Below are 27,794 nucleotides of genomic sequence, written 5' to 3'. Positions count from 1 at the left end.
GGGATTGGACAGTGTGCCGTTCTGATGAGTGACACATGGGTGACTGTTCGAAAGCCTCTTCACCTCAAGAGCTGTTAAAAATGGCCCGAAGTGCCATCGATTGTTCATTTAGAAAGCGTGAAATGCATGTGCAAGTGTGGACGACTCGCATCAATCCCTTTAATTAGAAGCTCCTAACCGGATAGGTTGGGACCTACAGCATTAAACAAGAACATGATGCATACAAAGAATGAATCAAGACTGTCACAGAAGCCAAGGATAACATTTATTTTAACTTTTATTTAATTTAAAAAAGATTACTTGGAAATGTTACATTTATTTCTACTAAAACATTTTTTTCCCCCCACCACGTTCCGTCTCTTAGCACAGGTTTACATTAGGCACACGAGAATGCAGACGTCGTCTCTGAAGTTCTAGCCATTGTTCAAATACAAAACGGAGAAGAGAGACAGAGAGCAGGAGAGGAAGATGTCACCCGAGCAAAACTGCAGCGCAACAGTGCCACGGAAGAAGAAAATACATTAAAGCTGGCATTCAGCTCCATCGTTCCCGAGCGTGGGACAGAAGAAAAGGGAGTCTGAAGTCCCCGTGTCATGCGTGACATTGAGAGAGAGAGAGAAAAAGAAAAAAGTACAAAACCCAACTTCCAAACCAAGATACCCTGGATTGCAAAGCTTGACAAGACCAAGTTTGACTATGTTATTCCCTTGTACAAGCACCAGCACTGAAAATAAAGCACTCTCACTTCTTTGACACTCAAATTTGGCTTGCGTAAATATACGATTACCATTTTTACACAAGTGCACGAGAAAGTTGTGAAAAGCCAAGAATGGTCGATTTAATCAGATACATCGAAGGATCTATTTTCATGTGCTCCAATATTTGGTCGTTCACGTTTAAAAAAGATACACATTGGGTCAGAGAGGGTCAGGCACCACAATAAATCGAAGCTGCAGCGGCCAAAAAAACTGCTTATTTTACGATCACAGCAATTAAAAGAAGGATGCTAAAGAACCCTTAGTCCATGTCAGGGCCACAGCCGTCAAAGCGTATGTACAGCTGAAGGGCAACAGCAAGGGCGACAACTCTGGATCATCACTATGTTTACACTAGAGAAGGGATAAATGAAGCTTATTGCACACAAAATATTACTGTCAACGGTGTCACTTTGCACAACCGAAAGCTTTGAACCTGTTGCAGATTTTACTGAATGATTTTTTTTTTTGCTGTATTTCACCTTCTACTAGTTTGTGTGAGTTGCTCCAGCCAGTATTTGTTAAGTCCAGCAGGATGGTAAACGGTTCTTTTTGATCCTCACATAAATTTATGCAGCATGAATTGAGTTCACTGCAACGTTTGGGAGCGGGAATAATACTCGGAAAAGATTACAAACTGTGCTGTGTTGAAGAAATGTCAATAAATCACTTAAACTGCCTCCACAGGCTGATATATGATCCTCATACAAAAAAAAAAGTTTTGGCATTGATTTTTCAAGAACATGAACTGGAAAGGGGTCTCTGCAGTTTGTATTTGTACATGTGACCTCTTCAATGGCACATAGAAAAAGATAGAAGCAAACTTTTTTCTTCTTTTTAACAATATTATTCCCAATTACAAATCCTAACCGCACATTGTGCTCTGTTTTTTTTTTTTTTTTTGAAGGAAAATATATATATATATAGAAATATTAGACCATACAATTAAGTTTTCAGGTCGTCTTCGAGGTGAAATGAAGTGCAGTATTCGAGCCAGAAAACAGAGTCTGACAATCTTAAAAAGCCGTCTCTTTAACTGCTTAAAAGCTGAAAAGCTGATAAGGCCAGGCCCGTCGAGGCTGAAGCTTGTCACGTTGTTTTCTCTGAACAATAATTCACCGTACAGGCAGAACAATCACGATCCCACATCACCACTAGTGTACAGGAACTGCTTGTGCATAGGCAACATCTCAACCGTCTTCTACCGTTTACCTCAGGTTAACCCAAAAAACAGAAAAAAAAAAAGAAAAAAAGAAACCCACCAGTAAAAACACAGGATTTCTGTGGCATGCAAGCCTGGTGAGGGCTTTCTTTGCCTCGCCCTCCCAGATACTCAGTGGCACATGGTTTCGGCTATAGGAGTGCCACAGCAAATCAGATTAGGAGGGGCTGGAGGGGGGATAAACACAACAAGCTGAATAACTGCACATTCTGGGGGATCCGAGTGGGCACTGGCGTGATGAGTCCAGAGTTTCTTTGGGGGAGTGGCCGGTGGTCCGCCGCCGCCCACACCGATCATTCACGAACAGCGTCGAAGCAGAGAGAGGATTCCACTACGGTGAGGTGGGCACCGACACTTCCAGCAGGCGGTTGTTTTTGCGCTTGCAGGCCACCGTGTTGCCATTCTTGGGGGTTGCCTGGATGAATTTGACGCATACTTTGTCCTGTTTAAACTGCACCAGGAACCTGCCACGGGGGGCAAAAACAGCAAAAAAAAAAAAAAAAACTCCCGTCATTAAAAATCAACAATAACATAATTGCTTTAAAAACAAGTGGACTTCAGTGCAAACACAAGCCGAAGCATTTTTCGGTGCTGGAGCCTCTTACTCATCTGAGATGTCGATGTTGAGCTGCTCCCTGTCCGCTGTCGTGGCCCCGATGCGGTGCAGCTTGGTGATGATTTCAATCAGGTGCTCGCTGCTGAGCAAGAAGTCTCCTTTCACAGCCGAAGCAGATCCCTGGAGCAAGCAGACAATAACATTTTGATAAAACTTCAGCAGGTACATTGACGTCTTTTTGAAGAGCTTCTCACAACACAAAGACATGCGTGTCATGTGAATGGAGATTTTACATTTGAAACTTGACTACAAAACCCAGGAGCACAGCGAAAAGCTCTCTTGTTCTTGCCTCTTTGAGTTTGAGAGCGAAGAAGCCGTCGCTCTGTGTGCTGACTGACACGCTGGTCAGGTCTGGCAGGGGCACGCTGGCCTTCACCTGGCCTGTCTTCTGATCAGCCAGGACAAAGTTTTTCTTCGTCAGCAAAAAGATCCGAGCCGTACCCTGCAAACACGGGCAGACAAGGATTCATTTTGTTCACATTTCAACATTGTGGTTGAAAAGAAACAAGAAATAAGATGCAAGGTAAAGCAGCAAATACAAAACACTCAAACAGCTGTCTGGTATGCCACAAAGATAAATTAGTCAGTCCATAAATCTTGAGAGTGATCTTCCCCACCTTGCCATTAGCTCTGTTGATCTTGTTGACCACATCGGCCAGCAGAACCTTGTCGTCCACGGCGCTGCTCAGTTTCTGATATTTGGGGTTTTTGCTGATCTCCAGGTAATCTCCCTTGAAGGGCTGACTCACACTGAGACAGAAGACATAGTCAAAGCTTTTACAAACCGTGGAATTACAGATTTACTAATCATCCTTTATGCCAATAGATACTTTTTATAGACCGGCGGCATTAAAGGAAAGAGACTTGAGAGCCCATGAATTTTAAGTACCTGCTCGGGTAGAGAGCCTTTTTATCTTTGAAGATCTCACTCGCCTCCAGTTTCTCCTCATACACTGCCTTCTTCTCCTCTGTGAATTGGCCCCTGTATTTCTTGCACTGGAAACAGACACAAGAGAAGGAAAAACAAGAACCAGAGTCAATAAATGTTACTTTGAATCATTTCCTTTCATGCTTTGTTCATGTTCTTCTCTATACTTTGTATCAGCAGGAACGTTTTCGAGACAGATGTCAAAACTGTCGGTGCGGGTAAATGATTGACCATGCAAACACTAGAAATAATTGACTTTAGCTGGATGTACTAGACTTTGGTTATTTGTGACAAACCCTCCAGAGATGAAAGATTTTCCGGAGCTCTGTGTGGACCCCGTCCAGGAAGAGGTACGGCCGGGCAGGCCAGCTCCTGTCGACGGGGGACATGGAGGGCAGCGAGCTCTTCAGGCCCAGGAAGTATTTCTGCATCTGTTTACACAGAGGAGGGTTAAAAAAACAAAAACAAAAACACAATCAATAATTAAAAGGAAAGAGAGGAAGTCTATAAGGAGGAAGGAAAAGGTCTGGAAGTACCAAAAAAAAAAAAAAAAAAAAAAAAAGATAGAGACAGAGGGAGAACGAGAGACAGAATGATGAAAGCAACCAAGTAAGAACAGGTGGAATGAGCACAGGAAGGAATGGAGGAAAGAAATGAACAAAGGAATTCATAATGAATAAAAGAAGATTAAAAAAAATGAATAAGGAAGGATATAATTGGAGTGGAAAAAACCAAGTTATAAAGTAATAAGAAAAGGAATAAATGATAGAAGGAAGATTGAAGGGAAAAGCAACAGAGGGATGGAGGAAGTAAGAAACAAAGCACGGTTAAAAACGAAGGTACATACGAAAGGCGAAAGGAATAAACAGCAATTAAAAAAACAATTGGAGGAAAAAAGGGAAGGAGTGAAAAAAGAAATGAAAATAGGAAGGAAGGGACAAACGAACAGAATGAAGACATGATGGGAGACATGGAAGAGGAAAGGCAGGCTGGAAAGTTTAGAGACTTACAATCCTTTGAATGGTGAAGTCGTAGATTTTCTTGCCAGCATTCGCCCTGAAGAACTTCCTGTACTCTCTGCGGACCTGTGACAGCACAGGAAGACAAATAAACTGTCAATCTCTGCTTGGATCTTCTCAATTTTGCATGAAGAAAGAGAGAAAAACACACACCGATGAGTGCTTGACACGTGCAACACATTCATACAAACACTGGACATTTGGTTAGTAGACGAACAACACTGGAAGCTCCAGTCGGCTGGAATTTACTCAAAATCAGAGCAAGTGCTTTAAATTAATTAATTACTGAAAAAGACAATGATGGTTATGATGAGTGACCTTCAGAGTTGACCTTATTAGCACAAATCGAGCTGTGAACAGGTGCGTAGTGAAGAGTCTGGTGGTCAATTAACACGATGAGAAACGTAACACTGCTGTGAATAACCATGTTGAAAAAACAACACAACACGAAGAACACAACACACTATGACATGCACCTATAGAGAAAGAAGCACCAGGTTAAACAAATAAATACAGCAGGACACACAAGCATTCCTGTTTGTGGGTTAGTTGAACAGATGCAGAAGATGCAGACAGAGAAAGATGTGGAGAAAGAAATTAATCAGAGACAGAGAGCCTTGGTTTTAAATCTGTAGCATTATAAGCTCCGAGGAAGAAAACCACCATCTGGTCTGCAATAATCATCTAAAATATTAGACTGTTCGGAGCAAGTTTCCTGCCAAAAACCGGAATGAAACAGCTGATGTGACGATTGCACTGTGCATTGTTGCAGATTTAAAGCCCCCCTCTCTGGAGAATAGAAAATCCATGCATCTCTATCAGTGCATAAAGACAGTTTTAGAATTCCCAAATCTAAAACTATTTATATTGTTAGAAACAACGAGCAAAACTTAGATATATTTATGCAAACTGAATATTTGCTGTATTTAAATGCATTTTTGTTGGTCACAGATGATACAGTTAGCAAATAAAACATGACGTCTGCCATGTCAATCGACCTTATGCGCCAAACTCTTTGCAGAAATACGACGACAGCCTGGTTGAGTTCCTGTAATTAAATACTAAATATACTGGTTTTGGCTTTGAGATACACTGCTGTGATATCAGATGAAGTATAATACAAGCATAACACAAAATGAAATCCTGCACTTAAAACTGTGGCTTGGCTTTTGTGTTTTCCTTCAAAGTGTTCTTGAGTAAAATATTCAACCTCAAAATGCTCCCAGTGGATGTTTGAGCACTTTGCACGGCGGACGTCACCATTAGTGTGTGAATGGGTGAATATGGCTAACAACATGAAGCACTTTGGGAGTGCTGAGGCCGTTAAAAATCAATTATCATTTGCTATGTTATGGGCAAAGGCTTGACGTAATTATAATTCAGTGCAGATTATGGCAGCTTTGAGTTTAATGTTTTGATAGGTTGGCATGGTTTTGTTTTGATCAAGATATACTGTGAGTGTGACTGCGGTTGTTCAACTAAAAGTAATGCTATTATTAATCCATCAATGTATGTTCCTGAGAGATATTTACCTAGAAAGCTGCAATCGGGTTGGAATAATGCTACAGCGGTAATGCCACAATTAGATAATGCACAAAACTCGGCAGACGCTGCCTTCCCGAACACAACAGCACTGAGGAGGAGGAGGAGGAGGAGGAGGAGGAGGAGGGGGGTCAGGGGCGCCGGGTAGGTGTCAGAATCTGTGTTGGCCGCGCCGTTGGGCTGGTGGCTACCTTCAGTCCCTGCCAGTAGGCCCAAATCACAGCGACAGCGTGCTTTCGCCTGGCCTCTTCCTTCAGTCTCCTGAGCTCCCTGCGAGCCTGTTCATGGAAGAGGAGGTGGGAGGGAAAGAGACAAGAGAGCAGGAACAAAATGAAGCAGGAGAGGATGAGAAGAGCAAGAGGGCACTTTTGCCTGAGGTCAGCAATATCAAATACACAAACACACACACACACACACAGAATGCACACAAAGCCCAGTTTGACCATTTTGCCAGACTGTGTGTGTATCTCGGCTGCTCCAGCCTCCAGAAACGAATATGACACTGTGGGTCACATGAACATTGATCAGGCAAACTTCTGCAAAGTAAACAGAGTCGATGCTATTCAGTGGAAACTCTGAGTAACAAGAGGAGAGCCAAGGAGCCACAACTCAGGCAGGAGAGGTCACTTCAAAGGATCCAGACTGTTCCATCTGGAGGAGACAAACTGCGTCGCAATGCAAGGACTGAGACAAGAGCTGGCAAGATGAGAGGAGGAACCATGCAGAGAGAGAGAGAGCAGGCAACATGCAGCAAGGGAAGCATGGGCTTTGAAGGAAAAAAGCAGAAATTATTCAAAAACGAGACAAATTAGCCTCTGATATGTGTGACTGTACCTTCAATGGGAATGGCTTTCCTGTGTAGCATTCATTCATGGGGTTGTAGTTAAAACTAGCAAAACGGCAAATCAGTTAGTGTTGACGGAACGGCTCCACTTCACACCTGGTCGTATCGTATGTGGCAGCGTGTTCGATAAACTGTATGCTTCATCGTAAATTCAATGACTGAATGAGTCGAGCAGACTGATGGATTTGTTAGGTGGTGTTTCGGAGGGGGGGAGATGGGGGGGGGGTTTCGATGGAGGCGGCAGGTCAGACAGTCACGGCAAGTCGAGCCAACAGGCTTCCCAAATACCTTGGTGCCCTGCCAGCCGGCCCAAATGACCGACACGGCATGTTTATTCCTCGCCTCCTCCTTCAGCTGACGCAGCTCTCTCCGGGCCTGATGGGAAGCGGTGGCAGTTGCGGGAGGAAGTTAATTTCAGCGGCAATCAAAAACGGTAACTGTCTCAGGTGGGGTGCAGAGTGGGAAGACATGGAGTGACACATGGACTGAATGGGAACAAAAGGCAAGTGGTGGTGAGCAGCACTCACATTTCCAGTGTTTGGCCACAATTAAGAGGATCAGGGAATTTAAATACGACGCCAGGATGGTCTGATTATTCATGACGTAATCTATATGACATGTGTTCACGTTGGCGTCTTGTACAAAGTTCAGACGCAACACAGAAGAAGTTGGCCTGAAACACCGCCTGTTTGAGTCTGGCAGTGAGACTTTGAAACACAATATGGATGACGAACAACCAGGAGTCATATCTGATATGAAGATACCTTCACATTTACACACTGCTGATAAGATAACGGTATACCACACATGTGAACCTTCAAAGTTCTTTCCGCATTTTAACTGTGAAGAGTATCAGTTTTATCTCTGTGGGACATAAGTCTCACAGAACTTGAGCCAGATTGACTCCTTTTACTCTGACCCTCTGTACGGCTGTCTCACCACAACCTCTAACATTTCACTAAATTCTGGTCTTCCTAATGTTTTTCACATTAGAAGATATTACTGGCAATTCGAATCTAAAGGATAAATGATGCTTGTTGCTTTATATTTGAAATATCCAGTAACTCATATGTTGTGTGTGCATGTTACTCTGATTAGTTGGCACTAATGGCGATTTCATGGATTCATTTGTTTCTCCTATTCTGATCTTTTTCCATCATGAAGCTAAATTAAAGAGGCATGCTGGGAACAGGCCTTGCCTTGACCCCCCCCCAGGTGTTTACTGCTCCCCACCAGAATCTCAGTAATGCCACCCCAACAGGAGGCCTGACCCCACACTTTGAGCAGCATCGATAGAAATTAAAGAAAAAGGAAAAAAAAAAAAAAAAAAAAAAAAAAAAAGATCTGGTTTACAGCAGAGACGGGACACATTGAAAACACCACAATGCATCACTTCCAAACTGGAGACAACGACGCTGACTAACGTTGCCACAGATTTGAACGAGACTCGACAATTATCTACGCTACAAAGCAATTCGGAGCTTTTCAGACAATTACACGAGTAACAGATACAAAGGGGACGACGACGAGACCAGCAGGCTGACCCGGGTTCGCTCAGCAGGGGGGACGGGGGGCGCCGCTCTAAGAGGCGATATCAGAATGACAACTGGACGGGACATGGCGGACAGGCATGGCAAGACAGCTGGGACAGCGAGACACTACGGCTGGGTGGAAATACCTGGGTTCCCTGCCAGTATGCCCAAATTACTGTCACAGCATGTTTATTCCGTGCCTCTTGTTTTAGACGTCTCAGCTCCATCCGTGCCTGGTGGGATGTGGTGGGCGTTAGGAAAGGCAGGTTGAATATGCGATGGGTAGGAGGGGGGAAAAAAAAAAAAAAAAAAAAAGGAGAATCAAGGAAGGGAAGTTGAAAAGGAGCGGGGGGATAAAAAAGAAAAAGACATAAGTGGGAGTTGTGTGATCAGCAAAAAGAAGCAGGATTAAAGGAAACTGGTAGCAGAACAGAACTTTTTGCGATAGTGTAGCGCCATTAGGCAGAGACACCACATACAAGAAAATATCAAGTGTTTAAGGTGATGCTGGCAAGTGATCAAGGACAGCTTTTTCTTTTTTTTTTTTTTTGGTATGGGGAAATAAAGGCAGGCTGTCGCTCCATCAGGACACATCCCTCTCTCTCTGATATGACTCGGCACTTTAATGCATCATTACCTGGGTGCCGTGCCAGTAGGCTGCAATGGTGGTCACAGCCTCCTCACATCTCTTCTGATATTTCAGCTCTCTCAGGAGTTTCCGGGCCTGAGGGGAGACAAGAAGACACGACTGTGATTTCTACAAGGCTTGTGTCACATTTGGCACTAAACAAAGTGAATTTATGAAGCAGCTGCGCACCTGCCATCCTCTGGCGTACGACTGCACCACAGTGGTGGCGCTCTTGATCTTCTGGTATTTCTTTTGTTGCTGTGAGAAAGCAGAGGGGAAACACTTTATTAATAACGGCAAACGCTTCAGTGGCCATATGTTTATTGTGCTTTGTGTTTTGAGTGCAATTAATCAGAGAGCCTCACCGCGTATCGGCGGTACCAGGCCGCCACCACTATCTGGCTCTTTTTCAGCAGCAGGAAGTGGCTGCGGCACTTCCAGCCTCGGTAGATTTTCTGAATGAGTGTAGCCAGGTCTTGCAGGCACTGCCTCCTCCTCTCCTCCAGGAAAAAGAGCTAGGAGAAAATCAGGCACATGGGAGACGGAACTATCACACAGAGTGTCATGTCCTCTGTTAAAGGTTATCAAAATGTTATCCGAATCATTTGTTCATAGTGAAGATACACTTTATTTTTTTTTTTTGCAAAATCTCGAGGGAAGGGCACATCTAACCTACATGAACTGGGATACAAAGGAAGGTTTGGAACAAAATCTGCAAACGAAACAAAGAAAATTTGTTTTTTCAAGCCGGGCAAATAGTGATTCAGTGATAAGAGGAACAAAGTCCAGTCTATTTGCAGGTTACGGAAAAACAACCCCGTGTGTGAGAGCTTACTGCAGGTCCAGCCAAAAAAACTGTTCATGCATTTTCCCCCAAGGGAAAAAGTTAAAATGTTTTCAAAAGTTTTTTTTACTTCTTGAAACAAAGAACACCCCCACCCCCCCCAAAAAAAAAAAAAATTAAAAAAAGAAAAAAAAAACCCTACTTGCTTTGTTTTTCTGCATTTAACAGATTTTCTAATGTTTTAAAATTGAGGCAGTGCTTCAGAATTTTACAAAAATTTCTCACTTCTTCAGAAAATAGTCTTTTAATCCAGGCTATGTTGACCCACCCTAGCTGTGATCTCATAGATGCACCGCTTTAAAAGGTGGATTCAGATACATTTTTTTTTTTTTTTTTTTTTTAAAAGATAAATACTAAAAAAAAAACAGCTTCAACCCACACACACCAAAACATTGAGACTGTTGATCCATTTTTCCAACAAAAATGTTTTAAAAGCATGAGCTTCTGATATTCTCATACCTGAAGATATTTTTTTCAATAATAACATAAGGTGAAGTATTTCAAGAAATTTCTGAATGTCTGTTGAGATAAATAGGAAGAAAACGTTCTTAAGGAATTAGATTTTAGGAACTATTCTAATATTTAGAGGCACCGTTAATAATTAAATAAATAGTGAGCCGTACTATTCTTGAACTTGTCTCATGTATTGTTAGTTTTGAGATGCATCTGTTCTGGTAAGATTACACCCATGGTGAGTTTTCTCCAAATGAGAATCAGCAAATTTGGGCACAGATTGCTACACAAGTCGCCTCGGTTGGTTGTGCTGGTATGATTACAGTTGAAGAATGATGCGATTAAGCCTCACCAAACCACAGAAAAACATTCATGAAAGCAACTCCTACAGGGTTATTTTTCAGCTTTTAGCATTTGTATATTTTACCACACATGTGGAGCTTTGGCCTGAAGCGTCTTCTATTCATGCTGCATCGTTTAGCTGTATTTTCCACCAGGGGCACCAAACTTGATGAATGAAAGTCTATGAAAAACTGCCGTTACTTGTGGGAACTTTTCTGATTTTAGTTGGAAGGGAATGCTTTGAGCCTCTGGATGTTACACAAATACAAAAAGATGGAGTTAAACCAAGAACTGGTAGCAATATGACAGTAGGTGTGGCTTCACTGATTGGCAACCAATAGAAATATCATCTGGAAACCAGATCAAGATCTGCACAACCAGAGATTAAGTACAGCTGTAGATATGTGAGGGAGATAAGCTGATCAGATAGAAAAAGCAATTATATGAGGAAAAATTCTCCCAGTGTGAGATCATGTTATTCCAAACCCTGTTCGTTCTTTTCACTGGTGATGGGGGGGGAAGTACATTCAAATGCCGCAGGCCTGAGCAACTGAAGATCCCGCGAGCACAGAGTAAAGACGCTCATTTCCCATGTTAAAGGGGATAGCTAAGTGAAACCATGTGTTTTCAGAGCAGTGGTTGTATACTAATTGCAGAAAATGGGGGATTTAAGTGCGGCCCACCCCGCTTTGCTCACAACATACTGTGAGAAAAGAGGCCAGTTGAGCACACAGGAATCAACCTTGAGAGTTTAAAAAGTGGCGTGACCTGCTGGAAAATCTAGCAATATATAAAGCGATTGAGAAAAATCAAAGTTAAAGGTACATGCTTTCAACCAATACACATATTCTACCGTTCTTGGGTTCCTGATGAAGATCTTAGAGCGGCCGTAAGAGAACTCCTCTGCTGGAACCTGGAGGTCGGCCATGAGCACCTCCACTCCTTCCCTGCAGGAGAAGCCAGAAGGATTAGAGGGGTCAGCCAAAGCACACTCAACACTCCAAGCGCCCATACATAACATAAACAGAGCTACAGAGAGACAAAGGGATTTGGGCACATGGAAGTATGGCAGAGTGAATCACTGAGAATGTTTGAGGATAACGGAGAGCGAAAAAAGAAACTATGAACGCCAAGTTGGAACCAGTCACATCAAAAACAAGACTCCATTGAGTGGCAGAGCTGATAGGAATCACTGACTTTTCCAGCACAGTACATAAAACCTGCAAGTCTGGCTGATATGGAGTGCAGGACACGTAAGGATGAGACGTCTCAACACGCTAGAGTTTTGGAGAAATAACAGCTCATTTCAGCTGAACAATGAACAGCTGGTATGTGACAAGGGTACTGCTCGCTTGTGAGAGGACACGAGAGGCAGCATATTGAATGCCAAGACTTTCTGCCACACGATTCTTTTTTTTTTTTTTTTTTTTGGGGGGGGCACCAGAATAAACATGCAAAACTGCATTTTTCCTCAACATTTCCCTTAAAGACCTTGTTGCTAGGTTGAGCCTATGTTCCTCCTTTGGGTCTAGTTTATCTGGGGGAAAGTCATCCGAGACCCTTTTCCAGTAATTTACTTGCTTCACACTAACAGTCGCACCTGGGACCTGTCCACTCAGGCCACAGTCGATTAGCAGTGGTCTCACACACACACACGCACGCACGCACGCTCCTCCGGGAGCTGTCTGAAGTTCAGAGCCTGACCTAAAGGCACCTGGGAGCAGGTCTCAGTTTCCACGACGCACAACGAAACCTCTGCTCTGGCAGTGTTCCAATGACAAGATCCCCAGTTCCAGTCTAACCTAAAGTTGCTGCTTCGGTGTAAACAACTATTACCTGGCAGGCCCCCTCCAGTGTGGCCAGGTGTTTTTGCAGAGCATTTTGTAGCGTTCCAGGCAGGGCTCATAGGCCTGGCGGAAGGCGTATCCCGCTCTCCTCACACGCACGTTTTCCATGAGACCCAGATAGCGAACCTGATGGCGCACCAGAGAGTCAGTGAAGATGTGGGACGCCTTCTTGTCGTTGGGCTTGATACATCTGGAAAAGAAAGGTTGAAATTAGAAATCGGAGAGGCTGTCAAACTCATGGTTATTGTGGACAGGGCGATCAGATTTACCGGATATAGTTTGGGTTCTTGGTCTGAAGGTTCTTCATCAGGGTGCCCACTGACGTTTTGAACTGGGACCCAGCAGTCGGTGGTCTCTTCAGGTTGACTTTGGCTGGATTGCCTTCCGGAAACAGCTGTTTGATGAGGCTGTGGTTGGCCTTGTACATGGCCTGTGACAGGTCCCGGTACAGCAGGTCATTGTTCTTGTCGACGAAGCCTTCGACACGATACAACACCTTGATACAAAGTGGAAAAATGGGCAAAGAATCAAGTACACAATATGATTAGGTCTTTCCCCTGTTATTTTATTAGCTCTAGCACGTGCATAACAAGCAGCACAATTCCTGGATTTTAGTCTCTATTGTTCTCGCCATTACCTTCCCAGCGTAGTGTTGGATTCGGAAGCAGTTATGTGGCAAGCTGTGGTCAGTAAGGAACTTGGAGTTCTTGCTTAAACGACTCTCGAAGTGCTGGTGTTCAGCACAGATGGTGTTCAGCTTGTCCAGGAAGGTCTCATCGGTGACCGTCCCGGGCCTCAAGCACTCCTCATCCAACATGGCAAGGATCCCATTCTGGTTCTGATACAGCAAAGTGAGCAGACACAAAAAGTGGCTTTTTTTTTTTTAAGTTTCCACACAAGCCTGACTATCTCAGTAAAACACCTGGCATAGCTAATCCTTTACAGCCTGCTACTTTCAAATACAATGTCAGACTTCACACACCCATTCATGCAGCCCTATGTGCTCTCCAAGGACTGGCAAAGTGACTTACATTCTCAATGAGATCGCAGATAATGGCATTGTTGAAATATTCGATGTTTGTCCACTCAATGCCCTGTAAAATATAAGGAAACAGCACACACAAAGTTCAAAGTGGCAAAGTCACATTGGCAAAAAGGTTCACAGGTAGATTGCGCAGGTCAATGATTGGTGGTAGTGTGATGCTCGAAGCTTTACAAAATGACATTTCCTCAAATTGGCATGATTTTGAGAGCGACTTACAATGACAACCAGGAGCTTTATATGAGATACATACATTACTTGTTTTTATTTCTGAAGTTATATAGTCTGCCTCTCAAAACTATGATACTCTTTGACTCGCGATGCCTGTCATTGCTTACGATTAAGCTTGTGTATCTAAGCTCAGCTTTGTTTATCACAAAGTAAATTCTTTTAATTTAAACTTTTGTACTTGTAAATTACAGAACTTGTTAAGAAGAAGTTGAAACAGTACTAATGGGGGGTTGGGGGTGGGGGGATGCTCAGAAGGTGTGGTTCAAACTGTTGGTAGGAGGGCTAAACTCCTGATTGGTAGCTTGTGCGTCTTTCTCCAGCTCTGCGGTATTTTCCCATGCAGTAACACTGGACAGAAGCCAGCAGTGAAATATCATTGGTGGCGGTGTTAGTGGGGAAGGGGTGTGGGGGTCACCATTGCTGAACTCATACACAGAGCTCTGAAAACAAACAGAGCTTTAAGGCCCACAACGGGGAGTGTTTACTCTCGGCGGAGTGAGGGATCATTTCCGTCCCAGAGGATCCTCCGAGGGCAGATGGGGAGGGAAGGAATGGAGGGAGAGCTCGATGACAAAGACGGGACAGAGAGCCCGCTTCACAGGAATGCAGATTTATGTGAAATAGCAGGAAGGGGTTAAACAGATGAGTGACACGACCAGGGCGAGAGTGTGTCCCTGGGACCTGCTGCCATGAGATGTCAAAACACAGCTAATTGAGCGCTAACATGGTGACATACGGTTGCAGGTGAAAGAGCAAAACCAGGACTAGAGACTCCTTCAACCAGGGTTTACTCGGAAAAGATGTGCACAGTCAAGTGCAACATTCACTACATATCAAAGAAAAATGACAGACCAGTAACTGTACTGCACAATGACCTCCGGTTATGAATGTGATCATGAGACTGCTAATCCATCCTAATATGAATTTATCAGCAACCAGCTTGTGTTGTACAATTGGAGTAATTAAGAATTGTAACAGGGAGTGGGATCATAGTAGAAGTCTCGATGGTAATCTTGACCTTGATTTAGATCCACATGTCATTTTCAAACAGGATCCCCCATTACTGCAGCACATCAGATTTAATCTGTCTCACTGCACAACAGATTGTAGGATAGTAGGACTGGATAGTGTGGAGATAATCTTTTGCACATTTTATTTTCCAGACTCTTATACATCTGCCATACTCAGATCTTTTTTTTGTTTGTCAGCTAGGAATTGTAAAAACTGCGAGAATTTGGGCAGTTTGAATTTCAATATGACAGAATGCTGCTTTTAAATGTCAAAAGAGAAAAGTCCTAAAATATGTTTGAAAACACTGAGTGGAAATGCTTGTTTTGAGAGGAAAATACTTCAGTAAGAGCCTCGAAGGGTCGATTTAAAAAAAAAAGAAGGAAAAATCTGCATGTCTGTACAGTTACTTAAATCAGAAAGTATATATTGTTAAAATGAGGTCATATGAGCTGTGAATGATCAATAGAGTAACCAGGGAGGATCGATTTCACTGAACTCTTGACTTTCAGGCTGTACTTGACTTTGCCATCATGTATTGTTCTCAGCAGCGCTCCAAGGTTTTTACAACAGTTTACTGCAGGGAACGGAATTTATAAAATCAGATGATTTTAAATGACCCGAGGAGCACACATTTTGTCTTTTCGAGACGCTTTTTATCATTTCAGTGAAAATAAGCCCAAGTGGAGAATATTAGATGCAAAAAAAAAAACCCAGCAATGTTTGACAATGTGACCTAAAATATTTATCACTTCTTCAGTTGATTCTAAATGTTCAAAGGCGGAAGCGCATAAACAAAATCTCTGGTTTGTCCCGACTTTGTCCGGTGACTGTATGTGTGATGATGAGTGTACCTCTCGAACATATTCCTCCTGCTCCTCACGCAGCGTCAGCTCGATGAAGATCTGCTGCAGCTTCTCATTGCAGTAGTTGATGATGAACTGTTCAAAGCTGTTGTCCTGTACGAGCAGCCACAGAAAGAAAGAGATGAGAAAAAAAAAGCATATATCTGGGAAAACGAGGAAACGTCTAAATATCTAAAGCTTCACATTTATTTGCACTGCATTCACTGATATGCTGCAATTTGAAGGTACCACAGGGCAGCTTCATTTTTTTCCTGCTTTAATGATTTAGGCTGCGTAATTCAGTGAGAGTCTCATCTTTTCCTTGAAATCTGTTTATTCAGCTTGCCGTTGAGCATCAAGTCCCTGTATTGTTTTGTATATGAAAAACTAATGACTGAGTTGAAGTTGTGCTTATGTAACATTGTTTTGGCCTAATTAGTTTCCTGGCACTGAAAAAAATACATCTCAAGTATTGTTACTAACCTAAGAGACGACTCAAAACCCAAAAACTAAGATCCGATTGTTAAATGAGACTTGACATTAGTAAAGCAACACATTTCCAATTTGTAAAACAAGCTTAATCAAATCTGATGTCTTTACGTAAAAGCTGTGCTCAAGCCGTGCGCTCACATCTCTAAAGCTGAACATCCAATATGACACCGGCAATAATCAGCTTGGATAAACTAGAATCGGCAGCTGACAATGATTTGCACTGTCCTCACTCTGACAGCCATCACTGAGTAATCCTTCACTGTGGACACAGAACAACCGACACAGTTTATTTGCTCTTGCAGTTTGTGATCAAAATCTCTTTTCGGTAACAAGTTCCTATAAATCACCACAGATTTCCACAAACATTGATGGAGCGTTAACATTTCCACCACTCTCGTCACCGATATGGCTCAGTTTTTTTTGCTGGTCAATTATGACCATTGTGTGGTGAGTCATGCTTCTTGGCAGACGGCCTTATTGCGCACACGGTTAGGTTAACATTTATTTCTTTGGGGCACAGACTGCTGTTAGAGTTTTTCAAAGCAGGTTTTAGTCAAACAGCTCAGAATGAAGGACGCGACAAGGTTTCACAGTGACCAGGAAATGGGACATATGCCTCCAGGGAGAGTGGTTTTTTGTAATCTTAAATCTCCCATTTCCTTTTACTAAGAAACCAAAAGGGCATCTTCACCTTTAAACACACAGACACACACACACACACATACGCCAGTAAAGTGATCGCACGCCTATCCCCGAGTGGCAGCAGATTACAGGCTGAAATATGTCAGAGAAACCCCAAAAATACTTTGAAGTTTAATGACAGGGGGGGTTAATGGCTGCTTGAGGAAGTAACCGTCTTAAAAACTACGTTTGAAGCTAATGGGCTCATTTCTCTCAGGTGTTTGCTCACTTTTCCCTGAAAACAAGGACTAGAATTTTCAGTGTGTTACAAGAGAAAAAAGCCTCCGAAACCTTTCAAAGAACAATCGGGCTAAATATTTCAGCAATTTTAAAGATTCTTTTTACATTTGTTTAAACTGTAGCTACATTTGGTCAAGACTGTAATACTGCGGTAGAAATGAAACATAAGAGATAATGACAAAAACATCAGCTTAAAGATGTACCTCTAAACTGGGGAATACATCAAATCAATTTCATCTGAGAGTTGAATAAAAACAAACTTCACTGACAATGCAGGTCATCAGAACAAACAGGTAGCATGGCTATTAGCAACATTTTGACCTTCAAACACTATTGACCCATCATATCTGCTTAAGCCAAGGAAAAATTGTAATATTAGGATATTAACTGATTTTCTGGAGGTAGTCATATTGTTTACTTCAAATTTGACAGATGTATTGATTCTTTTATCCAATTCTCAACAAACAAATGTAAAATGTCCCAAAATCATGAAATATTATTTTAAATCTAAATAGTCAATACATGCAGCAACATACTGAGCTACCAGTTTATTCAGTGCACCCACTTAAAATCATGCATTTTTACCTTAAGGTCATTTCTACTATTTCTTTCTTTAAAATTTATTGATAAGTTACTGACAACTGTAAAACGTCATTTCTGAAAACGTAGGACATGAGTTGGGAACAGCAGTGTAAAGGGTGACAACTGGATCATGGGAGCTTTTTTTAATTTGGGTATCCATTAAGAATTGCAGTTCATTTAAAATGTTTTAACCATAAACTGTAAAATTTGTCACTTTGCTCAGTTTCACACGATTGACTGTCTTGCAAAACTAAAATGTCTTGAAATCGTCTTTAAGAACAACCAAGAAAGAGAACATTCAATTTAAATGTGCCTACTCAAAGGTAAACTGCAGAAAAAAAAAGAAAAAAAAAAGAATTTACTAGAGCAATGTTGTACTAATTTCCAGATCAATACAAAACATTTATACTTCCAATATCATGCATATCTTGCTTTTAATGAATGTTTCTTCATCAAAGTTAAAATGTACGAAGCTGTATAAGTCCTTTACCCTGCTGGTTGGCACAGCTACATCTTCCATGAGTGCTTAGTGACTCTCATATGGCTGTACAAATGCCCCACACATGTTTGGCTCAACATCACCATATGAGAGGCTTAGATATGTTCAAACGATAGCTGAATACTAACAGCCGCGTTGGGAGCTGAGATAAAGAAGAAGAATGGACATGGCTTGTGTTAGTGTCCATTAAAGCGCTGCAAGTGAAAATAAAACACCGTTAACTCCTTTCTGATCCCACATAAGCTGAGAATTACTCTCACATACAAGGCTTTTGTACAAAGTATTGACACTGAATTGATACCAGAGATGCCTGCGCTGGTTCGACTTGGTTAAAGTTTAGAAATCAGATCACTGGCATTGCTCTAAAGTGCTGTTTAAAGTTCTCTAAATGACCACAGGTGTGTGAGGGTGCATCACTTTTAGCTCGGTGAACTGATTAAACTGGCCCCCCGAGTGCCCTGCATGACTCAAATGATGTAAAGGCTTCTTCAGCATCCTTTCAGCCGTGTGGCCGTGCTGCACACCGGGACGGCCCCGAGTCGTTTCTAACAGAGCGGAGCTGAATTAAGTCAAGAAGGGTTTAGATCACAGCATGCACGCTGCCACAGCAAACAGGCCGGTGCAGGTGTTACTTACTCCATCCTGGTGACCGAGACACAACACAACATTTAGAGGAGAGGAAGGACTTCAGAGTGAGTGCGGTGAACAGGCAGGGATGTGGAAACAAATGAACATGAGCATGTAGGGATGGGGCATGGAGCAACAGAGCAGGGAACATTCAAAGGCATGAAGTCTCACAGCAGTTCATAGTGTTTGCGTGCACATACTTATTTACATGCAAATTGTTAGCTATGCTGCTGCTGCTGTATCATACCTATGTAATTAAGATAAACGAAACGCACAATCCACAACACGCTGTGCTGTGTAAAGCCGCCGTGGCATTAAAGACGCACTGTTTACTGTGATACACATTTGACAGTGTCCAGGGGGGGGGACACACACACACACACACACACACACACACACACACACACACACACACACACACACACACACACACACACACACACACACACACACACACACACACACACACACACACACACACACACACACACACACACACACACACACCCTGTGTGCTGAAGTTGTGGTGAAATGATTCCAACACTAAAATCAGCATTTCACAGGAAAGAAAAAAAATGGAATTGCCACAACAATCATTTCACTCCCCCCCAAGATTAATAAAGCTGAACTAATCTGATCTCAGCGTGATTTATCAGCTCTCAGTTCCTGCTGATAAGCTCTGCACAGGTACCAAGACTCGCACATAAACAGACCAGGGGGAAAATTCTCAGATGTCATAAATGTTGGCGGTGGTCTTATTCTGTCCTTGTAGCTTATCAGATATAAAAAAAAAAGGGAAAGGAAAAAGAGAGAGAGATGGCTTGATTATGCCTTACCTCGAAAATCTCAAAGCCATAGATGTCCAGCACACCCATGACCTTGTGGCGAGCTTTAGTTTGTGCCTGGAGGAGGACATCAGCATTAGACATGATGCTGGACGGAGAATAATCAACTGATCTAAAGCATTGAAAACCAGCGCTGATAAAAACTGATTGAAAACGAGATCATAGATAGATTCACTTACTTTAATGCTTTCGTTGATCCTGGTAACCAGCCAGCTAAACAGACGACTATAGAGGTTTTTGGCAAGTGCATCTCGAGCATAGTAAGCCTGCGGACACACGTATTGTTGGCGATGAAATGATGAGAAAATACAAAAACATTTTCCAGTCTTTGCAAGGAAAAATATTCAAGCTCTTGAAAAATTACAATACACAAAGAATTATTGTTTTGGTAAATTGACTAATTGTGTTAATGTTAAGTTAGAATTAAAAGTTTACAAATCTAAAAGTTGCAGCAACACATTTGAATAACTGATTTTTGTTACTTTTATTCCACATAAAACAATTTTGAGCATAAATTCAGTATGAAATAGATCCATACACTGACATACAAAACAATACAAAGTGCAAGTCCAAGTAAAACTTCAATATCCATCAAGCCTTTTTTTATTTGATTCCAAACCATCTTCTCATTTTTTGCCGGACCACCTTCTTAATTATTGTAAACTGTAGATGCAGACACCGACAGGAAGCTGCCAAACATTAGCGGTGACATGATTACAGCCATTAAGAACCATTTCCTTTTCTGCTGGGGCCACGTCTGCTGCTCTCATGTTATATGAACAGCCTGAATGAACTGACTAACCTCTAAAACGTGACCTACATTTGAATTTCCAGGAGGAATACTGCTCATCTATAATGGAGAGGTCTTGCTGGAGTATTGACATGGATCAGAGTCGGCAGCCGGCGGAGCAAGTCGAGGGGAAGGGACGGCCCTTTATTGTTTTATGCACAGTAAGTGAGAATGTGTGTGTGTGTGTGTGTGTGGTGACGTCAACTCAAGTAGGACAGAAACTGCGATGCAGAGTCGTGACGTCGTCTCTGACCTGGGCCACATTCAGGGTGGTGGAGACTTTCTCCATCTTAGCCTCAACTGTGCGGTAGCTGAACGCTCTTTCCAGCACCGACTGTTCGATTCCCAGCAGCTCACACATCTCCTTCAGATCTACAAAGCAAGAGAAACAAGAAACGACATATTTTATGACTGAAATCCCTCGAAAAGCTGTAATGTAAATAATATAAAAGATTTCATATTCCATAAAATTATTTTACTATTACAATCATCAGACCTATTTTTTTCTTATATAAGTGAGACTTGAATAATTTGCTAGAGCATGATGACAACAAGCCATGCTCTGGTTCAATTTCTGAAAGTACATTCGTGCCTTGCTTTGCGGCAGAGGGATGGATTCAGCCACTGTCGGACAGGGACATATGTAAATCAAATATTTGAATAAAGTCAACAGCTGTGGAAGTCATAACATGCACCGCTGTGGTCACGCAGATCACAAAATGCAGGTATTTGTTGGGCTGGGGCAGAGATGAGAGGAAAGCCACCAACAGGGGGCGGTGGCTCTGAATGAGGTCAACTGGGCATATGGGCGAGTGAAACGCAAGACAGTGATCAGATTAAAAACGCAGTGACAGAATGAATGGAATTACTCTGCCGATGAGATTGCCGTCTAATAATGACTAAATACGCAGCAAGATCATTAGCGTGAAGGTGGGATCTGTTTGAGGAAGACCAGGCCCACCGTTTTTGTCCTTGATGCGGCTCTCGTCGGTGCCGTTGCAGCGGGATTCGTGCTTGAACTCGATGTTGCCGAGCTTCAGCACGGCGGCCACCAGCTCCAGCACCGACTGCACCTCGTCCTCCATGAAGCCCACGATCTGCATGGCATTCTGGGAGAGAGGAGACAGACAGAGTTTACCGTCACAGCTGTTGTGCAACTTGCTGAAAATTAGCAGCTGATTAAAGTAACAATATCAAGTTTCTCAACTGGGTTTATTAGCATCCCGGGAGAATTATTAGTCATTATCAAGGAATTGATAGCTGTGATGTTATTAAGTGCAATAATCAGTCCAACCTTGAATGTGGTATTAAGAAATGTCATAAATAAATAAGATAAATAAGGTCTTTGGAAAGGTAAATATCGCCTCATATCAAGAGTTCACATGTGTGGGCTTCTTTCTATGCCACAGTCAAAAAACATATTTGAGGTTAACTGGTAACTTTTTTGGGGATTTTTTAGTATCATATTGATATAAAATTTCAAAATTACCACGTTTCAAATTTGAATTACACAATTATGCATTTTGTTGACAGGAAAAAGTGTGTCCATCTTTGACTGCTACTCTAAATGAGCCGTGCGTTTGGGACTCTCATTGTTCGGAGGAAACGTCCTGTGATGTTTCCGCTGGGGAGACGCAGCTGCACGGTGACCGGTGTGAAAAGTTAGTGTGGGAGTCGATGAGAGACAGGATGTGAAATGCGGGGAAATGAGCACAGTAGACTGCGAAGACTTAAACAGTCGCCGAGCAGAGCGTGCTGGAGCAGGACTGATAACAATGCGGGAGCGGCAGACACACTTTCTCACAGACACAACATCCAACGGAGGGATGAAAAGAAGCCTGTGTTGCAAGCGCGGCTGAAATATTGCACATACGTATTCAAGTAAAAGGAAGTAAATGTCTTTATTCCACTGCTTTTCTCCCATAATGCACTGCTGCTGGCTAAACTGTTTTTCTTGGAGTACACACAAGTAAATGTTGTTTAATCAATATAAACCTGGAAGCTCGAATTTCAGTTGATTTTTCGAGTGGGGTTTGGTTCAAAGTGCAGCTGGTTTTGCAACAGGTAGGAGGGGAGAGCGTTGGACAAAGTGTTTTCACAACTTTTATGCACTCTGTTCGTTTGTTATGCTCTTGAGATAAGGAGAAATCAGGCAGCCTGCAGCCTTTGCACAGGATTTACATTAACTCAGCGTGATGCAACAAAGAGAAGCCGGCGAGGGGAATTCGGCTGAGCGTGAAGCTGCTTGCCATGATTGTGCCTCTTGTTTGTTTGAGTTATAGAAAGGAAAAAAAAAAAAAAAAAAAAACACGTTCCTGAGAAGCCTCCGGGAGACATTAAAGCGTCAGTGAGGATGAAGTGCTACTCACTCTGACTGTCCTGAAATTGGCGGCATCATCCAGGCCGTTGACGGCGGCCGAGTCCAGGCTCAGGTAGTTGTACTTGCTGAAGTCCCGGTCCAGCTTCAGCTTCTCTGTGACACAACAAAAGCATGAGGCTCGTATGAATACCAAACAGGTTTTCTAAACACAATTGAAGTCTTATTTCCATTAAATGCATGTTTCACGCTTACACACACTCACTGTATTAAATTACCTTTGGGAGAGAAAAAAAAAACAAAACAACAATTGAAAACTTGTTAAACCTGTAGTGAATAGTCAATTCAAATGCAATTTTACACACCCGTGGAAACGTGCACACAAACACACACTCTTCTGCTGTGAAAATTATTTTAGAAGATCAAATTGCCCTCTTGAAAGCCCCCCTATCACACAGCAAACAGATCTATTCCTCTTGTGGGCGCATGTGTCACATTTCATTAGTTGCTGCATTAACTAAAGCTAAACCTAGTCCCTCTGATGTGTGCGCCATCGAGTCAATGAGCATTATATTGTTCTCTTGTGCTCAGGACATAAAACAATGCCCTCTGTCCAAAGCAAAATTAAACAGGGGGAGCAGGTTTCATTGCCACTCTTTGTTCTCTGCGGTGTTTGTTGGGCAGGAAGACTGAGTCATTAATACATCAGCCATGTGTCCCCGCAGCTGCACTTCTGCAGGAATAAGCTTTACATAACATTTTAGTATCAGAGCTGGCACACAGGTGGGCTCATGACACAAATTGTGCAAATATATCATGTTAACAATCCCGATATCATTGTTTGCAGTGTTGGGAAATATATTACAAAATGGCGTGCTACGGCTGTTGTTGGCAGTAACTGAATGCCGTTGTGAAACTAGTAATGCTTTACATTCACCGTCACTACTTCACACATCAGTTTCTATCACAAATGGATCTTAACTGGATTAAAGAACATATTCCTCCAACATAGCTCCAGTTGAACTTAATGGGAGAGTCATGAGACACAGTTCTGAAAGCTCGGCTAAAGTGTAAATTAATTAGATGAAAAAAGAAAACGGCTATATGCACATTATCAGAATTTTCCTGGCAGAGAAGTGAACAAAAGTAATGCAGAAGTTCCGTAGTTCACCTACTAGCTAGTTTTTGTTCAGTAACTTCTCACTAATTTTAAAGATCTCGCCACAGTGATCCAGAAATAATGTTCAATCACTCACGAAGCTGTGCGTGTTTGTCACCCAAAACAAAACAGCAAAAAACAAGAAGATCCAACAGGAGCGAGTCTAGTTTCTCTCCTCCTCCTGTTTTCTCAAGCTTGATTCATTGCTTCCTGTGAGCGTAGATGAGTGTATTCTGAGGCAACCGGGGCTAAATATATAACAACCTCAGTTTGCGGTTTAGACTAATAAGAAGGCTTTCTGCGTTTCAGTTTTTCAAACTGCTGTCACTCTCAGATCCGTGAACCCTTTAATCCTCAAGTCTGTCTGCATCCACAGCCATTTGTGAAAAAACATTGGTGATTTCATATAAGTCCCGCTTCAAGCGCACTTACTGAGTGTGTCCTCCGAGGCTCCAGACAAAAGCTGATAAAAGATGTGGAAGTTCCTCTCTCCTCTGGGCTGTTTGACCACACGTGACTTCTCCAGCAGATCTGAAAGCGTGCGAGGACAACAAAGGGAAAGAGTGACACATGACGGCACCAGTCAGTCCGATGGACTTCAAATGAAATGTTGCTGCAGTGATTCCCACAGGTATGAACGTGGAGCCCACACCCCCCCATCTCAGGAAATATATTGTATGTGCTGTCCTGTCTGCATATTTGCAGAGCTGCTCCACTGATGTATTTACGTTGCCAAGGTAACTCAAAGCAGTGTTGCTAATTATCTGTGTGCATAAACACCACAGGAAGTGTGCAAAGGAAGAAAACCACACAAGGATATCAAACGTCAGCCCTTTCTCCCGGGCTGGCAACCAAGTGCAACAGTACCTGATTAAAAGGGGACCCATCATCTGCTCACCGCATTAGGCGGAGTATGATTTAATTAAAGGCTAACTGCAGAGCTCAGCAACATCACAGGCTGCACAAGATCCTCCTCATGCCATCCAGCTCATCCTTTTCAGAGAAACTTAGGAAGACTTGAGCCTTTATTTCACAGCAAACTGGACATTTTGGAAAAGCCATTGTGAGCGCGATCAAATTTCCAGCTATGAAAGAAGCCAGTCAGGGTTGGATTTTTCTTTCTTTTTTTTTTTTTTATAATATTTAGATTTCAGAAACTCTGACTCACCAGTCTGTGGGTGGTGAGAGGACACAAGCACTACTTTGCACAGAATCTGTGGATACACAGCAAACATCGAGCTGGAGAGCTCTTCTCTGAGGCCTGGGCTTGTCAGGGGGTTAGCGGCGGATCGGCGTACATGTGAATCTGTGACACTCACAGACCGTGAATCACGCAACTGGCTCTATAGGAGCCAGCTCATAAATAATATAAAAATCTGTAACTCACTAGCTGGCTGGCAGCAGCAATACTGAGCTGCGATCAAAGGCACAGAGACAAACTATCAGCGCAAAGCCACTTCCTTTATCTCAGTCCATTTTTTTTCCCCAGCCCTAATGTGGACAGCTTTTTGACACCGTCCTGCCAACACACACACACACATACACACACGAGGGAAGTCACTGAAGAGTAATATTCCCCACCACAGAGGGGATAAAGTGACCTCACACAAACTCCAGCCTGGGCAAATGGTTCAGCTATCCTGCTTTTAAAGGCCGGCGCTTCCCATTTTCTGCTGTAAAGCATCTTGGAGCTGCGTTAACTGCCTGCTCTGTCCACAATATGTTCCCTCTGCTTATGATAAGCAAACACACATAAAATCCTCAATATGGGGACAATATCCTGTTATAGTTTGACAAAAGGCATGCCAAAAAAAGGCTTAGTGCTCTGTCATTACCAAAGAGACAGGATCGCCTTTTCAGAAGTTACAGCCATCTATTCTCAGTAAAGAGGAAGGACTGGGAGCTTCTCAGTGCATACAGCTACAAAAATAATGAGGTGAGAATGAAATCCAGCCAGGCCTGGCCTGCGAGTACATTCACACCCCTCTGTCTGTGAAAGTCACATGCCAGTGCCTCCTCTTCACAGACGGTCCCCTTGTGTTGAGACTGACTCGGGCGAGGAAGACAGAGGTTCACTTGTGCCTCGGCCATCAGACTCGACCTCAGTTTCTGTGACCTCTGCTGGGGAAGCTGCCTCAGACAAAACAATGTGAACGGAGGTGAAATCAAATCAAAACAGTGAGAAGAGCCGGGGAGACAAAGCCGGTAGCTGTAGGGCTGCCTGTAAGTCACGTCTGGGAAATTACTCTGATTTCAATCTAGCAAAAATAGAGGATTCCTGAGCTCATATAAAAAAAGTGGAAAATTGTTGTTTCTTAATGAATTGAGGGTCAGAGGGGCTAAAATGCCCCTCAAGGCAAATTTATGAATGGAATACTTCAAACAACTAAATGATGCACTGTGATGTGCATCTGGTGTACAGCATGAGATCGATTAAAACGAATGAAAACAATACAACCATTCATTAACTTTAAGGATGGTGAACTTGTTGACTCATTTTTTGTTGCTATTCTGTCAGGTTTGGGTTTTAGCATTCTGAACAGTTATAGTGCCGGATCGCCCCCTATCTTCTATCTCACTTTATCCAACCCAGGGTTGCAGGGAGATGGAGCAAATCCCAGCAGATTATGGGGAAAGGCAGGCTCTATCCTGGACAGGTTACCAGTCCATTACAGAACAAACACACAGCGACAACTGCACCTGCAGGGAATTTAGAGACACCAAATTATTCTCAAGTGGGTGTTTTTGGACCGTGGGAGCAAAGTGAAGGACTTGAATAAATCCTACACGTGCACTAACATGCGCTAACCACTACCACCAATGTGCAGCCCCTACTTGATGCGAATCAGTGTTGAGTATCTGTTTTCCATAGTTTCTGTAACAAAAGTCTTTCAACCAATCATACTATATGTACGCTACAAATCCGAGCCTGTTCAAGCCGATATCTGAACCACCGCCGCTGTCGCAGGAGGACAAAAGGAGGTAATTTGATTTGAAATTATTCCAATCATTTGTCACAGATGAGGATATAAATTAACTTTAAGCCCACAAACAAGATAAAAAATAGATAATTGCATTTTTTTTCCACTGGATTTCATTCAAAAATAAGTTGGGACATGTATGATCGCGATACCTGAGAGAACATTTTTTCATTATTATTGTTTTAATTACTCACAGTTACTGATGACTCCACCCAGGGGATCTCCTTTGAAGTCGAACTCGATGTCCATGTACTTTCCCTGAGGATCACAGCGGCGCAGTTAGATAAGAAATGGTGTCAAACACGTTGTGTGGCGCTGTCAGCGCTATCGTTAGCACTTTGAGGGCAACTTTACAACAAGCTGAGCCCCAAACCCAGATCAGGAGTTCAGCTCAGTTCATAGATCTCTACAAAAAGAAAAAAAAAAAAAATAAATTCAAGCACGGCACCAACTGCCAATCATAAGTGTAACTGTGAAGAAATAACTGGTCTCTGTGGAGAGACAGAGAGTGCCCCCCCCACCCACCGCGGGTCAAGTTCTTTCTGCTACAGGACTAAAACAAACCATTTTAAGCCCATTTTTTCCCTTTTTTCTGAAACTTGGACGTTAGAACAGAGAGTCCTGTGTGTTTGATTTTTTTTCCCTCCTCCTCCTCTGATGTATTAATAGCAGATAGGTCCCCAGAACAGGCCATGCTCTGCTGGTGAGCGGGCTCCAGCCAGACTCAATAAGCCCGATGCACTCAGCAAAATGAAGCGACGATTTGATTCACGGCTTTCCGATAAACCGATGGAGCTCTGGTGAACTGGTATCTGGCGAGGAGGCCTAGGTTCATGTCTAGAGGTTGATGCCAAGGTTACCTAAATATAAACAGATCAGGACT

General features: G+C 42.7%; 1 protein-coding gene across 3 annotated transcripts in view; it reads right to left on the bottom strand.

The window, feature by feature from the left end:
* Positions 1 to 789: 789 nt before the first annotated feature.
* Positions 790 to 27,794, bottom strand: part of myo1b (myosin IB) — a 62,186-nt gene continuing 35,181 nt past the window's right edge. The window contains exons 7-32 of one of the 3 annotated variants that reach the window (XM_030111336.1): positions 27,106 to 27,169; positions 24,363 to 24,461; positions 22,824 to 22,927; positions 21,416 to 21,563; positions 20,708 to 20,826; positions 19,844 to 19,930; positions 19,656 to 19,721; positions 15,708 to 15,812; positions 13,604 to 13,666; positions 13,210 to 13,410; positions 12,842 to 13,068; positions 12,562 to 12,762; positions 11,579 to 11,672; positions 9,452 to 9,601; positions 9,276 to 9,344; positions 9,096 to 9,182; positions 8,605 to 8,691; positions 7,215 to 7,301; positions 6,274 to 6,360; positions 4,532 to 4,606; positions 3,818 to 3,952; positions 3,483 to 3,589; positions 3,211 to 3,343; positions 2,883 to 3,035; positions 2,583 to 2,713; positions 790 to 2,441 (exon numbers count right to left, since the gene is read on the bottom strand). In XM_030111336.1, coding sequence (XP_029967196.1) covers positions 2,309 to 2,441; positions 2,583 to 2,713; positions 2,883 to 3,035; positions 3,211 to 3,343; positions 3,483 to 3,589; positions 3,818 to 3,952; positions 4,532 to 4,606; positions 6,274 to 6,360; positions 7,215 to 7,301; positions 8,605 to 8,691; positions 9,096 to 9,182; positions 9,276 to 9,344; positions 9,452 to 9,601; positions 11,579 to 11,672; positions 12,562 to 12,762; positions 12,842 to 13,068; positions 13,210 to 13,410; positions 13,604 to 13,666; positions 15,708 to 15,812; positions 19,656 to 19,721; positions 19,844 to 19,930; positions 20,708 to 20,826; positions 21,416 to 21,563; positions 22,824 to 22,927; positions 24,363 to 24,461; positions 27,106 to 27,169 — 3,012 coding nt within the window. In that variant the 3' untranslated portion in view covers positions 790 to 2,308. The remainder of the gene's footprint in view (positions 2,442 to 2,582; positions 2,714 to 2,882; positions 3,036 to 3,210; positions 3,344 to 3,482; positions 3,590 to 3,817; positions 3,953 to 4,531; positions 4,607 to 6,273; positions 6,361 to 7,214; positions 7,302 to 8,604; positions 8,692 to 9,095; positions 9,183 to 9,275; positions 9,345 to 9,451; positions 9,602 to 11,578; positions 11,673 to 12,561; positions 12,763 to 12,841; positions 13,069 to 13,209; positions 13,411 to 13,603; positions 13,667 to 15,707; positions 15,813 to 19,655; positions 19,722 to 19,843; positions 19,931 to 20,707; positions 20,827 to 21,415; positions 21,564 to 22,823; positions 22,928 to 24,362; positions 24,462 to 27,105; positions 27,170 to 27,794) is intronic. The other 2 variants (XM_030111337.1, XM_030111338.1) reach the window with 2 other exon arrangements.

The sequence above is a fragment of the Salarias fasciatus genome, chromosome 16 (assembly GCF_902148845.1).
Source record: "Salarias fasciatus chromosome 16, fSalaFa1.1, whole genome shotgun sequence".
Taxonomy (NCBI): domain Eukaryota; kingdom Metazoa; phylum Chordata; class Actinopteri; order Blenniiformes; family Blenniidae; genus Salarias; species Salarias fasciatus.
This window is presented reverse-complemented; position numbering and strand designations above follow the sequence as displayed.